Raw genomic sequence first — 14,184 nt, 5'->3', positions numbered from 1 at the left:
TCTATGGTCTTCAGCGACTTGTGCAGAGCCTTCTGTTTATTCTGCTCAAGTTCCTTGAAAGTGAAGAGAATCGGTGCTGCCAAGTTGATTTCGAAATGTTGGTTGTTGGTATCGAAATGCTAGTTGTTGGCTTTTTGATATGTTTTTGTGGTTGTGTCTAGCACCACATCTATTCCCTTGGTAGGATTACATGGCTTGAACTGACATACTTGATGATACTAGCAACGTCGTCGACTACCTCGTTGTTCTTCTTAGCCAACCTTACTTGCCTGACCGTAGTGGGGAGATTGCAGCTTCCCTGGAATGTCCCTTTTTGCTACTACCGGTCTTCCACATGCCTGATCAATGAGTATATTGCGAGTTCTGTGGAGATAACGTGCAACAAAAATTCTTCGGCGATGCGGTATTCACTCTCAACTCCCAACTTCCTTCACCCTGGGTTGGAAGGACAATCTCAATGTTCCAGATCTTTGGAACATTGAAGCAACACCAACAAGTCCACGCGGGCTTTTCCTCACCTAGATTTATTCGTTTTTATATTTGCTTTTGAATTCATCCCTCATCTCAGTATACCCATGCCTTCGATCTAATTCTCCATTCCCCGTTCACCTCACCTGCCGTCACTCAATCACCTTATAATAAAACAGTGAAGGAAGGCGTTCACATCTTCGCCTTGATCTCAGCAAGTAAAGCATTAAGCTTATCGAAATCCGTCTTCTGCTGCGGCCAACCAATCGACATTCCCTCCTCTGCATTCGGTTTTGGGATCTAGATAATATCAGCCTCGAGCTACCACTTTTCCTCCTTCCCGGAAATAAAGGCAAGAGGAGAGGGAAGAAGTGGGGAGCGCTTACCATGTGGAAATGAACGTGATCAACCTCCTGATGGGCGATGCGGCCATTGTTTTGCAACACGTTGTAGTTCTCTGCTCCTGATGCTTTGACGAGCTTTTTTACTACTGGCTTTTTCAAGAAAATCCGTCAGCATTCATTACTTCTTCTCAATTGCCTCTTCGTCAAGACCGCCATCTTATCTGGAGTTGGAATTGGAATTGGAATTGGGAACTGGAAGGAGTACCAATATCTCCGTCAGCGCATCATCAGGAATATCCGTCAATTTCTCTCCGTGGTGTTTAGGAATCACTAACTACCATCCATTATGTCAGCTTGTCCTCACTACCCGCCCAACCTCTCCTTCTCATCATATTATACCTCGATTTGGGTTATTGGGTAGGAGAAAAGCATACAGCATGGCCTCTAGAAAGCGGGTTGATATCCAGGAACGCGAGGACTTTGTCTGATTCGAAGAGCTTGAGGGAGGGGATGTCGCCTGTTTGGTTTAGGGTCAGCGTGTTGCCAATTGAGGTTGAGATGGGGGAGGAAGGGACCTTTGACGATCTTGCAGAAGATGCAAGCTGCGGATGACATGATTGCGTGGTGTTGTGTCGAATTGAATCTGGGAGTTGGGCAGTGGTTCGAGGTGATGTGGGGAGAGCTTGAGGTTATTGCGGGGTGATGGATGGCACGGCTGAAGCTCGGGATTTTGGCTCAGGGGTTGCTGAGACACGTGATATTGGAGAAAGGGGTTCCACTAGAATTTATATCTTTAGATCAGGACTTTCCCAACAATTCGAGGTCTATCTTTAATCACCTAATAGCGTTCAATCTTCCATTCTTTGTTTCCGAGGTCGAGATCTGCCCCGTTACCCTGGGTTTCCAACTCGCTTAGCCCCTATTGCAATAGCCCCCGAATACCTCACCTCTATACCGCAACACTTGGTGAGTCGAAATGCTTCTTTATTCACTGTTTTTAGCATTTATCACGTGTTTTTGTTGCATATCGAATTCTAAATGTCATACGAATTCAAAGTTCAAAGATACGCAACGTCAAGTCGATGAAACGGAAACGATCGACGAAGCCAAATTGACGAATAGAACATTTAGCAACCCAACTGCTTCAAAGCAAATAGTCGACTTGCTATTCAAGTACTATATAAAGACCCAGTATCTTTTTAAGTTCTATTTTGGAATGTCATAAAGCTTCCGAAATTGAGGAGATATAGGTAGTGTTCCGTCGAACCGAAGAGATTCGTCGAATCATCGGCTTGACTCGACTTTCGCCTCCGTTTTGGATCCGTAGAAGCAAATGCACCCAGCATTTTTGGGACACGTTATGCTTCCTGTTTCCACGAATCCAAATAGCAGGCGATGTCGAATCGACCGAATCGTTGATTCGGTTGCCCAAGAGTCCATCACAGCCCATATTTACTTTACCCTGACTCCTTATCAGCTCTCTGGTACTTAGCCATCGCAGAAAATCACGTTATTTTGTTGCATATCGCGTTTTGGACTTGGGTTGGCTTCTACGAATTGAAGATTCGTCGACTCACGAAATCAACGATTCGATAGTTTGGAGCGAAACGACAATCCAGGCGACCACGACTTGATCGCCTCCACCATATCCCACTCTATTTCAACCAATCCTACACCTACTCTCAAAACCCAACAATCCCTCATTTGCTATTTCATATTCATTGAAAATCAGAAACAGTACTTCGGCCTCTAAGTTTCCTTTCTTCTTTGTTTATGGTCTCTTTGTCTTAACAAGCTCGCTCCTCTCGACTCCCCTCCTCTCCACATATCACTTAAATAATAAACAATATATTTCTGCTTACCTAGCTGTACTCTTCAAAATATCACGTATTTATGGTTCGTACGAGTGCAATCGAGTCGATGAATGCGACTGACTGACGAAGACGAGTTGACGAACCAATCGACAGTATCAATCAAAACTATAATTACTCCATTTTGAACCACTTCCTCCTTGCTTCTTATTCAATACTACTTGAATTACCTGAGTGCAATTTAATTTAATACATAAAAGTAAATTCTCCTGGTGGGGATAGAGAGGATTGGTGGTGTGGGGGTTTACCGGTAATCATTCGAAGGCGTCAGAGATGATCCAACTCAATTGGCGATCCTTCAATTTCGCCCTACTTTCAGTTGCGTACAGGCCGTGGAGTGCAACGTGCAGCAAAACCATATCATTTATGAACAAAATTCACACTGTATAATTACACATAGTTAAAATAATCGTCAAAGCTGGAAGTGCATAGAGCTTGATGGTGGATTACCCTGCTGGCTGGTCCGTCTTTAATGACCCATTTTTCATCCACATTTAGTACCCGATAACACTGTCCATTGAGTCGCAATGCTAAGCATCTAATAACTAGTTTAACCTGCAAGTCAATACTCCTTCTAGACTTTCACTTTCATTTAATACCTTCGGATGAAAATGATCTCCGGTCTTAACGTCGACGAAAAGGCTCGCGACATGCAACAAAAACAGTTAGTCCACTATCATTTGAGCTTATGACCCCAAAACTCCTAATGTCTCAGGACGACTTTGGACTTTGGAGTACTCACTAAGTTTTTTCCGACATAATACCCTCATTGCCACCATTGATGACAACACTCGCTGTCTCAAGCATACATCAAGAATTATGAAATGGGGTTAATCTCCCCCCATTTTGGCATTGATCTCTATTTGGCAGATTGTGTGTATTTCTAGACCTCGGGCTCATCATTCAGTATCGCGATCCAGTGACGCAATGAAAATGCCTAACCAACACAGAAAACTCATTCAAAAGCATGTCACCGTGCACCGTTGCCCTTCCCTCCACTAGTCCCCCCCTCTCCCCTCACCCCTCCAACTAAACCTCATTAAACAATCCCCAATCCTTAATCTTAAACGTCTCCCAGATCCTTGCCGCATACTCAACCGCATTCTCAATCAACTTTCCCTGCTTCCCAACCTGCATGTCGACCTCCTCCTCCGTATACTCGCCCTTAATGTGCGGCACATTAATCGTGACCAGGATATCCGTTCTATCGCCTTCCAGCCTGATTAAAGTGAGTACTATGGCCGTGAAATCAGGGCTCTTGGAGCCTGGTTGGGGCGGTGGGGTTTGTGTGGCCATTAGCGTGTAGGCGGGGATGTCGTCTCTGCGAGGGGATGAGTTAACACGTGATCTTTACATGGGGATTGAGATGCGGGGGGAGAAGAGGGCGGAGAGGGAGAAATACGTACGGGAGTTTAGAAAATTGCGTGTTGGATGTGTTCCACACTTTCACGGTATCGATATCACTAGCAACAATGTCCTCCAGATGGGTCGTCAAAGCGGCGCCATCGACGGCGGGACCTGTACCTGGGAGGCCGACCCGCTCCGTGATGTCGAAGATGATGGATGTGAAGCCGTCTTTGTCGAGATAGACTTCTTGGTGATCAGGGACTTGGCGGATTGTGCTAATTTCGAGTGTTAGTGGGGAGCTTGGGGATGGGGTTGAGGTCACACACCTGACGTCGGCGAAGGTGCTGGGCAGGTCGACGATAAGAGCTCCGCCGAAGAGTGGTGTTCTCGTGAACGATACCATCTTTTGTTGCGCCTGCCTGTATTTCTGACCTGAATAGAAAAGTTTGGAATATAAAGTGAGTTAGGTCCTCTTTCGATGTGGCTGCGGCTTCGTTGTGGAGATGAAGTTGGGTGGTTGCTTCCAAGGTTTGGATGCCTGGGTAGCTGAAGGTGATGGGCTTTCGATGACAACTCAGCCTTACGCCCCGTTGGCTCTCGTATGGCCTTGGCGATTGGGTGATACAACACGCCTGATGTCTGGTCACAAGTGATGGTTGACGGAAGGATTCGAGTTGCGTGTTGCGTCTCAGCCTTGTTATTAGGGCCCAACTGCAACTTGACGGGACAACGATCGCTTGTGGCGAGGTTTAGCGAGCCAAAAAAAAATTGCAAGAAAAGTCTTCTGTTACCAGGTGAACATGAAGCATTACGATGCAAAAAAAGATGCAAAAGGTTGGATTCTGGATAACCAGAGTTGGGTTACAAAGATTTGTTGAATGGAGTATTATGGGCATGAACCACGGTCATCTCTGGTAAAAGGCCTTAGGCGATGTTAGTTAGGCTCCAAATTCAGCGTGTGAGATAGGCTTACAAGAAATGAATTCTGAGATAGTTTGTCCCACTCCAGGTGCGAAAAATTCTTATTTTGTTCTATTAACCTGCATTCCATATCGACCATTTCCAACTCCCGATCTCCACCACAACGCCCCCTTTTTTAATCCTGGTGCAACGAGCGAGATAGTTTAAATCGCAGCGAATCTTTATCTATTTATTTTTATTTTTATTTAAACATTTGTAGGCCAAGGTTTTCGCGTCGTCTCGCTGCATTTTCTCCAATTGCAAATTTTGTGCATACCATCCCCTTCATTCCTATCTCACGCATGCTTCTCGTCAGAGAGCCTGATAGTTCTCCAAATGTCATTCCAGTCTTCAAATCCACGACTTCCTCCAGGTTGGGTTGGGTGAACACCGCTAAAAGTATTTCTCGCCACTGTACTCCTCCCCGCATTGGGGCCTCGCAACAAAACGCGGAACATCTTTTAACGCTCCGCCAGTCATTTTTCCCAGTGCAGAACCTGTCTGAAATGTCACACAATCGGATGGGGCATTGACTTTTACAACCTCTGGCGTTCGGGAGCGGATATAGATACCTGGCAGAGGATCGGGGGATTGATGAAAAAAAGGCACAGGTTCGAAGGTGCTGCTGAGGGGTGGCAAAGGAGGAGAGTCGTCGAAGAACAACGCTGATGTCAGTTGTGAGGCAGCCATCGTCGATGTGCAAGGCATACCAAGAAACTCCTTCTTCGTCTACACCGAGCGAGGGTTCTGATGGGAGAAAATAGTACAAGAGTCGAGCACGAATCGTCATACTCTCTCTGACGATTCGTTGGAGAGAGGCGTACTTCGACGAATTCAACTGCAAACTGATCGCAGGCTTTCGCGACCAGCAAAGTAATGTCGATGATCATAGTACATAATTCTCCAAACGTCTCGCGGAAGCCAGGAAGCAAGCATTCTGGCCGCCGGATATTGGACCACTAAAAAATAGGCTGCCGGTGGTGTCATGATGAACAGATTGCAGGTATGAAGGCATGATGGTGGCATAGAAGGAGCCTTTCATCGTATCATATTGGCCAGATTTAAGGCTTCCTTTCCGTGACTCCAGCCCACATTGTAGTGAGCAACTGGATTGATCAAGAGGTCTGGGCAAGTTAGCGTCGCTACAGGCACATTCGAACTTGTGGGGCCGATTTCGTCTCTACCTAGTTGTTCAGGTGAAAGTTTAGCCAGATATGAGGCAACTGATAGCAATTCGATGTGTAGTGGTTGAAAGTTCGCGGGAAGTTCTTTCACGATCAAAATTCCCAGAGTGGGCGGACAAATGCCTCTTCAAAGGTTGAAAGACTGACAGATCCTATTGAATATCAATAACCGGTCTCGTTTAGAAAATTGTTGCTTAACTCACCTGTTTTCAACTCGCCCAGGCTGACAGTCACAAGTTGTTGGTTGGGAGCCATGTCGATCCTGACATATCAATCATCCATCCGTTTGCGAAGAGGGAGACCATCGAGAAGCTGGAGCCTGCAGCAGGATACATCACTGCTCGTTAGCAACGACACCCATCTATCCGGTAAAGGGGACTATTGAAGTTGCTCGTCCACCTCTTGGCGCATATGTCAGATGCATTAGAAAGGATGGTTACGTTTCGCTTCTCGTAAGCACAGGCAGCTTCGCTTGATAAGGGGGCGGCTCGGTTCCGGAGCCAACCTCTTGCTAGCCTTTCCTTGACCTCTCATAACCTAGACCCGGATCATTCCTCGTGACAATCACAAGGAAGCCATCGAGAGGTTTTCAGTATTTTGATCATTTCGGCTAATTATCATGAGACCACCACGACTACAGTCTGGACTCGAAGATGTAGTGGTGACTCCAAGTCACGCAGATCTGATCGATTCGACATTCAAGCTTCAATGTTTAGGGATGAATTGGACATTACCACTTCTCTCTTAATCTTGTTTTTAAAACACTTAATATAATTGAGAATCGAAAGCCTTGTCTAAACTTCTCTCAGACCTGATCCGCGCCCCGTTCGGCGGCACCATCGTCTCCGTCTCCAACGAATAGTTCGCCCCAGCAACCAATGCCTTCCTCCCAACAGCGCACATCTACTCCGAGAAACAAATATTCACAGGGCAATGAATGGATGGCTGGGAAACCCGTCGACACAATCGCTCAACCTTCGACTACGCCATTATTCGTCTCGGCGTCTCATCCGGGACTATCTCAGGAATCGAATCGACACCGCATTCTTCCAAGGCAACGAATCACCCGCCATCTCTGTAGAAGGATGTTTGCATCCTCCGATGAAGAGGTGGTGAGTTGGAAAGGTTAAAGAGGAAAGTGGAAAGTGATCCTCGGGATTCAGAAATGTGCACCAACTCAACGACATGCTTGGAAACTAGAGACGCCCACTCGGAAAGTGATTTCGCATGTTAGGTTGAACATGTATCCTGATAGAAGAATTGCTCGTTTTTGACCTTACGGCAAAGCTAAGTCACCAACGAAAACGTCAATCCCCTGTCCAATCTTTGATGAGTATTTTGATATAAGTATTCAGTATAGAAGTCGTTCGAATACCACATGTGTTTGTTACATAATCGTGACCGTTTGAATCAATATTGAGACGAGAGATGGTTTTCATCTAAAGACATGGGATGAAGGTGAGATTAGAAGGGGTTTTAAATTGCAAATCATACTCTTTATTAGATGCTTCCCATTGCGATCCATGCCAATAACTGCTGAGCACATCACACGAACGAAAGGAAGCCGGTAGTGGTCTATCTCACAATTCTTGGTGAACACTCGACACAGTGACTACCCCGCACAGTGAATCTTGACAGTAATCGCTATGAACATGTTTATCTCCGAAATCGGCTGAAATGCCATTCAATTTGATACGCCTTCCTATGCACATTCTTTCCCTTGCCAAGTCAAGGAAGTAAGCTTCGTCAAGAACAAATGCGGCTCACTCTTGCTCGAACCGCTCTATTTCCTCCACAAGATCAACCATCTCCATCACAGACAAGCCCCCGTTCAGTTTTGAGATGTTGTACTCCAGATACGTCATGCCAACCATCAGCTTATTCCCTCGTCAAATCCAGGAAATCAAGCTTCCTCGAAACAAAAGCAGCTCTCTCCTGCCCAGGCGTAATCTGTCGGCTCTCCACATACGCCACAATATCAACCATCTCAACCGCAGTCATTGCCCCGTTCAATTTAGAAGCCTTATACTCTTGATATTTCTTGCCCACCAAGCTCATAATCTCCTTCTGCGGGCTTCCTGGATTTTCCTGCTTGACCCTGCTCATATTCTCCTTAACAAACATCTGATATTCTCCCAATCCCTTCTCCTTGCCTCCATTCTCTTTTCCCACCCGCGGGACCGGCTTCGTCTGAAATAACCTGCTCTTGCAAGTACCACAGCGTTGGCGCTCAGGATCAATGCTTTTACTGTGTCTCTTGAAATTCATGCCACAGTTCTCACACTCCCAGACGTATTTGTAGTCGATCTCATAAGAGTGCTTAGTCGTCACTTCGATTCCTCGATGAGCGAACATGCGTGTGACCTTCGCACCCCAGGCTTTGAACTCTTTGCCATGTGGATTCGTCTTCATGTTATCAATCATGAAAGTCGTGAGATGGCAGAACTCGTGAGCAATGGTGTTGAGCAGACGGTTTTCCTCATCAATTACTTTCTCTGCGAGTTCGATGGAGGCGTGGTGTCGGTAGTGTGGGAGGTGGGGGTTGAAGTTGGATTTCACGGTTTCGCGTTTCCAGTTTGCTCGGCCTGCGGTTGAGTTGAGCTTCTTGCTCCAGATTATCTTTACTCCTCCGGTTGCTCCTGCTAGTCTGGATATCTCGCCGTTGGTGACCTTGGTGTCGAGCTCGAGCAGGAACGCTTCTGCTAAGGCGTGTTTTGTCTGGGCAAAGGATTTCTTGGCTTCCTTGGTGATTCGATCTTGCTTGACTGGCGATTTTCTGGGGGAGAGGAGGACAGGATCAATGGGGATAGAGCCATCAGCATTGAAATATGGCTGAGGGCAGATAACTTTGCGTGGGGAGTACTCGTCATTCCAGTCGTTGACGATGTCTTGCTGCCAGAAACTATCCATGCTTGGTCGATGAGGAGTTGAAGGGATTCGAGGAATTTTCTTCTTGGGTGAGACCAGACCTTTTGGTTTGAGCTCAGGACTTCCTGGTGGTGTTGCAAAACGAGTCTCTTTGGGGACGTTTATTGGTTTGTTCATGGAAGGGGAGCTAGAGACCGTCAGTTTTGGTTCAATAGATCATTGCAAGAGCTGACGACTTACTATCGCAGGGTGAATGGGTCTTCAAAATCAGAGCTGGCCGGTGCTGCTTCAACATTCTTGGGCTGTCTGGGTATTTTAAATCGAATATCCTTTGGGCACTTTTTTGTCTTAGTTTCCAGAAGATCCTCGTCGTCGGAATCTTCAAGATTCAACTCTTTCAAAGCTTTGTCCAGGGTACTAGATGCATCGTCTTCCACCTTCAGCTTTCCCATCCGCAGATCCAAGCCCTCATCGTCAGACACTTGAACTCTATTGGGGTTTCTTCCTTTCACCAATCTTCTGACAGATCTTGGAGCAGGTTCTTCGATCACTGTATCTTCCTCCTCCAGAAAGGTACTGTCATCAACAATGAAATCCGATAATCCGTCAGAGTCAAGCCCGAAATCCTCTTTCTCGGACTCGACCTTTAGAGGAGGAGTTGCCCGCGTTTTCTCGGAAGCCTTCCTGACTATCTTGCCTCTTGCCGTCTTTCTGGCTTGGTTGGCGTCCTCATCCTCAGACTCGATGGATTTCATTACTGCCGGCAGAGTCGTTTCGGATACTTTGTCCTCGCTTATCTCCTTTTCTGAAGCCTGTCTGACTTGCTTGCTCTTTTCCGTCCTGCGCTGATTCTTCTTCCTTCTGGCTTGACTCATAGAATCATAGTCCGTTTCGATAGATTTCATAACATTTCCACCGCTCGGTTCAATCGTTTGGTCTTCCTTAACGTCCTCATCTCGTCGTTCCTTTCTTCCTTTATCCTCATTATGAGACTCCTCCAACGGAACCTCATCAACTTTCTTAACCACTGCCTTCCCTGGTTTCACACCCAGAACTTTCCCCTTCCTCCTCGATCCCTCCCCAAGCAGCTCAGAAGACGCGCAATCAAACGGTCTCAACAAAGGGTTATCAGACCTCTGATTCAAGACGCGTTTCCTCGCCTTTGCCTTTGGAACTTCACCTTCCCTTGCCTCTTCGACCACCTTCATTACCTCATCCTTCCTCAATTTTTTCTTCATCGGGCTCCTCACTCTCGTTTCTCTTTTCTCGTCATCGCCCACCCTCACCCTCGATGATTTTGAAGCTTGTGCTCTCTTCCCCTCACCACGCGTCGCAACCAACTCCTGCACACTAGGAAACTCATCATCATCGCTCGCACTCTCACTTCCGATACCCTGCACTATTCTCGCCATTGCTGGTATCGAATGTTCTGCTCAATCAATATCTGGAATGACTGTCTCTGGATCTGGAGTTTAATTTTCCGAGGTTGACGTTGGCACCGTTGGCGTGGCAACGCACACACACTAACGCCGGTTTGTCACCAGACTAGGGTTTGAACGTCACTTCGTCATCTCGATCATCAAATGTACAAGCTTTGAAGGATCTCTTCAATTTATATGATTTAATGAAAGACCGGAGATTGGGGTTTAATTTATACTCCAGTGGTGCAGAAAAACAACAATCTCATCGGCACCGTTCACCTCAAAAGCTCCTCTAGATCCAATGACCACACCCGACCCGCTTTCACGACCATAGTGAGGAACATGGCCGCTTTGTTGCTGCTTTGATTGGCGAGAAGGAAATTGAGTGTGTTGGAAGAACAAACAATCTCGGATAGAGGGCCGGGTGTTGTCTGTAACATGCGTTCGTCTCATATAAGCCAAGCCATTATGCGTTACAAGGTGCGGCCCGGAACTCTATCCAAATCTCGATCACCATTCAAACAACGTTTATTCCATATCTTTACCGATCACGATTAAGGATTGTATTTATGAGAGCAAAGTAGAACATTCAAGGTATCATTCAATTCATTCTAAGTATCTCTATGCTGCATTTACAATTACGACCAGCGATTTTGTGACTAATCTAATGAGGCAAGGAAACGGGCTATAATGATTCTCTCAAATGCGAGTCTATGTACACGCCGAATGACCGCTCATCCATCCAAGAGAGTCATGTCAACGACGCCTGATGCAGATAATACAATAAAACACAAGAACCCAACCACTCTGTGTTTACAACAAAATCATGCCTCCACCTACGATACCAGCTGCGAAGAGGTACGCGCCGAGTTGTAAGAGGCCCATGTCGAGTCGAGGGATGATGACGGCGCCTGCTGCGCTCTTCTTTGTTGATGTGCCCGAGGAGCTGCTGGCGCCTGTGCCTGTTGGGGCGGTGGTGACGGTTCCTGTTCCTGCGCTCCCTGCCTGGTTGAGAAGGCTTGAGCAGGAGCTGCTTGTTGATCCGCTCTGAGTCTTGGCCTGTCCGTTGAAATTGCATGCTGTTGATGCCTTGTTCTGATTCTTGTAGTATTGGTCGAGGGAGAAGGAAAGCTTTTGGTAGGAATTGCACATGGAGTAGGCGCCGTACACTCCGGTGGTTCCATTTGTGTTGATACCTGCGCACGCGGTCTTGTCAAGGCCACAGACGGTGGAAAATAAAGAGGCAGTTGTGTTATCCGACAAGCCAGTCTCTGCTACACAAGAGAGCGAAGTCACCATGCAAGTGCAGACGTCGGCATTGGCAATAGGAGGAAGAGCGCTGGCAGCAGCCCAATCGGTGCCAGTTGCTGGACAGGCCTGGGCAACAGTATTGGTGACTACGTAATTGGCAGAATTTGTCGAGCTTGGGGTAGCCAGGGCCAACTGCTTTGATAAAGCGGTGAAATCTGCCAACTTGGTAACCGTATCTCCAGAAACCGAGACAAGGCCTAGAGGCATATTAGTAGTCTGTTGGCTAAGGGGATTCTCTCAAATATACCGAAGTCGTTCGTTTCCTGGAAGTACATGTATACAATCCCACCAGACCATACTCCAGTCATATTTTTACCGTAGATTGCCTGGACCTCTGTGAATTGTCGGGGTTGCACAGTGTTGCAGCCGTACTCAGCGAAGAAAGCGGGCACAGAGTAGTTGGCAAATTCCGCGGTTCTCTGGTCATAACCTGATACCGTGTAGGAAGAGTCACCACACCACGAATAGATGTTGTAACCCCAGAAATCGATTGCATCGGCTGCATCACCACAGTTGAAGTAGTGTGCTAGATCAATACGAATATCAGCATTGTCGTTGGTAGCATATCCTACACCGATGGTCCTGTAACCCTTGGTTTTGATATATGATTTCATGTCTCGGACGGCAGCCTTGACGAAAGCACTGGCATTGGTATTGCTGACGTCGTTCGACACTTCGTTCCCAGCAAAGAAACCCAGAACGTTGGTGTAATTAGCCATCGCGTCAACGACCGCAGCATAATCGGCAAATAACTCTGTGGTCCATGTTGGGTCGTTTCGGTTGATCGAGGAAGAAGGGTTCGAGAGATCTTGAATAAGGTAGATACCAGCGTCTTGCAGCATTTGCATGCATGCAGAGTGGTCGAGAGAAGCATTTATGGCATATACACGGATTGTGTTGGTTCCTAATTCTTTAAGAAGTGGAATATCCCGGGAACATCCGGCTGAGTCTGCCAGAGGGTCTGTGAATGAGCCCGTCGTAGAAGTCGAGCCGTTCGAGTTGACATCTTGTTGATATGCGACCCCCCGAATGAAGAACTCGGTGCCGTTTTCGAAAAAGAAATGGGACCCCTAGAAGTTATGAGGATTCTGTGGTGAAAAAATGGATTGGTGCTGCGACCGACCTTGATGACGATTGGAGGGAGATCAGCTGTAACTGACATAGCAAAGAGAGCCCCGCTGAGCGCAGCCGCAGCGATTGAAGCGACTCCAGAGGACTTCATGATGGCAGAGAAATGACTATGAAATGTTGATCTCTAATTAAGTTGTCTGGTGTTCCCGATGGAAGTTCAAATAGCCCTGATTTTGAAAGCAGTCGTCGTCTGAGATCGTACTTACCCAAAACGAGGCAAGCAAACAGACGAAGCTGCTTCGAGAAACAACGAGTGAGGATGAATGAGCGTTGGAAAAAAGCGCAAAATCACGAAAGGGAGGAAAAGAGATAGAAAGAGAGAAAGACGAACAGAAATAACTCACCGGGTTCGAGAAGCAGACTCAAAACGTTTCAAGAGGTATGGCTTGGAGATGGTTGGCTTGAATCACGGAGAGGACCCATATCCAGGGTTTGCTGGGGCGGGGCGTGCGTAACACTTGGAGACTGGAGCCGCTCCCCCACCAGAGGAAAACGATGATTTGCAATTATTTCTAGGACCTCTGCAGCAATCGTCATCAAAGTCATCCGAAGTGCACTCACATTTTTTTTATTCATTAAATTGGGTGCTCCTCGACTTCCTCTGTGCAGGTTGTATCCTCGCAATCGTCAATTTCTCTCGAGACATCAAACGCACCCATGCACGGCCGCCGATGGCGCTTAACCGACCTCCATTCTCCTCTGCTGCAGGCACGTGATACAATTTTCCCTTGATGGGCCTTAGGTAACATGCAGGCATCCCCAAGACATCGAGGCGCAGCAGAGACACCTACGCAAATGATGAATCGGCGACGAAGCCGAGACCAGGAAGCTGAAATTGCCCGGCCAGGCCGGCCAAATGTTTGCATTCCGACAGGAGCTCTCACTCGTCCGAACTCCGTGAGCTGGACGGAGTCCGCAGATGCAAAGTCTGTTGGCAGTGTCTGAGCTCAGCCGTCGAGGACATCATCACCTGCACGCATGCCAAATGTTTTGCCACAACACAAACGGAGGACGCCCGTCTCGGCGTGGAACTGCTTGTGGGAGAGAAACGTCGCTGCCCATTGCGGATCGAGTTCTGGGATAGACACTGCAAGAGCATGTCACGTTCCGGTATCAGAACGCGTATCAGCTCTGCCAGGAGGTGGGGTTTGAGGCTGGTTGCTTCAGCATCAAGCAGTTGTAGCTTCAAACAATTCCGGAAGTGGCCGGATGTCCCGCAAAAGAGAAACTCCTGCTCCATTGGTGAGCCTTGTGGAAACCGTCTCGGAAAATCATCCTG

The 14,184-nt window shown here is 47.3% G+C and overlaps 5 protein-coding genes across 5 annotated transcripts; all 5 read right to left on the bottom strand.

The window, feature by feature from the left end:
• Window positions 1-226: 226 nt before the first annotated feature.
• On the bottom strand, window positions 227-1,494 carry K444DRAFT_606270 (HIT-like protein). The gene is made up of 5 exons (XM_024878951.1): window positions 1,388-1,494; window positions 1,247-1,329; window positions 1,078-1,146; window positions 855-962; window positions 227-768 (listed from the first exon to the last, which is right to left on the bottom strand). The coding sequence occupies exons 1-5, from the start codon at window positions 1,425-1,427 to the stop codon at window positions 661-663; spliced, it is 408 nt and encodes a 135-aa protein (XP_024744238.1). The 5' UTR covers window positions 1,428-1,494; the 3' UTR covers window positions 227-660.
• Window positions 1,495-3,520: 2,026 nt separating this feature from the next.
• On the bottom strand, window positions 3,521-4,891 carry K444DRAFT_578869 (Mog1p/PsbP-like protein). The gene is made up of 3 exons (XM_024877633.1): window positions 4,357-4,891; window positions 4,090-4,305; window positions 3,521-4,004 (listed from the first exon to the last, which is right to left on the bottom strand). The coding sequence occupies exons 1-3, from the start codon at window positions 4,431-4,433 to the stop codon at window positions 3,713-3,715; spliced, it is 585 nt and encodes a 194-aa protein (XP_024744237.1). The 5' UTR covers window positions 4,434-4,891; the 3' UTR covers window positions 3,521-3,712.
• Window positions 4,892-5,192: 301 nt separating this feature from the next.
• Window positions 5,193-6,429, bottom strand: K444DRAFT_639326 (uncharacterized protein; the record flags this gene model as incomplete). Its single annotated transcript, XM_024884368.1, has 8 exons — window positions 5,193-5,233; window positions 5,291-5,383; window positions 5,440-5,612; window positions 5,701-5,783; window positions 5,815-5,949; window positions 6,083-6,114; window positions 6,175-6,297; window positions 6,378-6,429. 8 exons carry the CDS (start codon window positions 6,427-6,429, stop codon window positions 5,193-5,195), a joined length of 732 nt encoding a protein of 243 aa, XP_024744236.1.
• A 1,320-nt stretch (window positions 6,430-7,749) lies between these two features.
• Window positions 7,750-10,488, bottom strand: K444DRAFT_550661 (uncharacterized protein). Its single transcript, XM_024876513.1, has 2 exons — window positions 9,283-10,488; window positions 7,750-9,229 (listed from the first exon to the last, which is right to left on the bottom strand). Exons 1-2 carry the CDS (start codon window positions 10,452-10,454, stop codon window positions 8,053-8,055), a joined length of 2,349 nt encoding a protein of 782 aa, XP_024744235.1. The 5' UTR covers window positions 10,455-10,488; the 3' UTR covers window positions 7,750-8,052.
• A 405-nt stretch (window positions 10,489-10,893) lies between these two features.
• K444DRAFT_606262 (carbohydrate-binding module family 43 protein) lies at window positions 10,894-13,198 on the bottom strand. Its single transcript, XM_024878950.1, has 4 exons — window positions 12,898-13,198; window positions 12,022-12,844; window positions 11,138-11,971; window positions 10,894-11,054 (listed from the first exon to the last, which is right to left on the bottom strand). The coding sequence occupies exons 1-3, from the start codon at window positions 12,994-12,996 to the stop codon at window positions 11,277-11,279; spliced, it is 1,617 nt and encodes a 538-aa protein (XP_024744234.1). The 5' UTR covers window positions 12,997-13,198; the 3' UTR covers window positions 10,894-11,054; window positions 11,138-11,276.
• Window positions 13,199-14,184: the final 986 nt, after the last annotated feature.

This window comes from Hyaloscypha bicolor (genome assembly GCF_002865645.1).
Source record: "Hyaloscypha bicolor E unplaced genomic scaffold K444scaffold_10, whole genome shotgun sequence".
In the NCBI taxonomy this organism is placed as follows: Eukaryota; Fungi; Ascomycota; class Leotiomycetes; order Helotiales; family Hyaloscyphaceae; genus Hyaloscypha; species Hyaloscypha bicolor.
This window is presented reverse-complemented; position numbering and strand designations above follow the sequence as displayed.

Coding starts and splice junctions, on each gene's coding strand:
- K444DRAFT_606270 (XM_024878951.1), bottom strand. CDS start 1,427: ATGTCATCCGCAGCTTGCATCTTCTGCAAGATCGTCAAAG. Junction 1,330..1,387: donor CTTCTGCAAGATCGTCAAAG/GTCCCTTCCTCC, acceptor TAAACCAAACAG/GCGACATCCCCTCCCTCAAG. Junction 963..1,077: donor ATGCGCTGACGGAGATATTG/GTACTCCTTCCA, acceptor TTCTTGAAAAAG/CCAGTAGTAAAAAAGCTCGT.
- K444DRAFT_578869 (XM_024877633.1), bottom strand. CDS start 4,433: ATGGTATCGTTCACGAGAACACCACTCTTCGGCGGAGCTCTTATCGTC. Junction 4,306..4,356: donor AGCACCTTCGCCGACGTCAG/GTGTGTGACCTC, acceptor ACTCGAAATTAG/CACAATCCGCCAAGTCCCTG. Junction 4,005..4,089: donor ACGCAATTTTCTAAACTCCC/GTACGTATTTCT, acceptor ATCCCCTCGCAG/AGACGACATCCCCGCCTACA.
- K444DRAFT_550661 (XM_024876513.1), bottom strand. CDS start 10,454: ATGGCGAGAATAGTGCAGGGTATCGGAAGTGAGAGTGCGAGCGATGAT. Junction 9,230..9,282: donor GACCCATTCACCCTGCGATA/GTAAGTCGTCAG, acceptor GACGGTCTCTAG/CTCCCCTTCCATGAACAAAC.
- K444DRAFT_606262 (XM_024878950.1), bottom strand. CDS start 12,996: ATGAAGTCCTCTGGAGTCGCTTCAATCGCTGCGGCTGCGCTCAGCGGG. Junction 12,845..12,897: donor TCCCTCCAATCGTCATCAAG/GTCGGTCGCAGC, acceptor CATAACTTCTAG/GGGTCCCATTTCTTTTTCGA. Junction 11,972..12,021: donor CCAGGAAACGAACGACTTCG/GTATATTTGAGA, acceptor ATATGCCTCTAG/GCCTTGTCTCGGTTTCTGGA.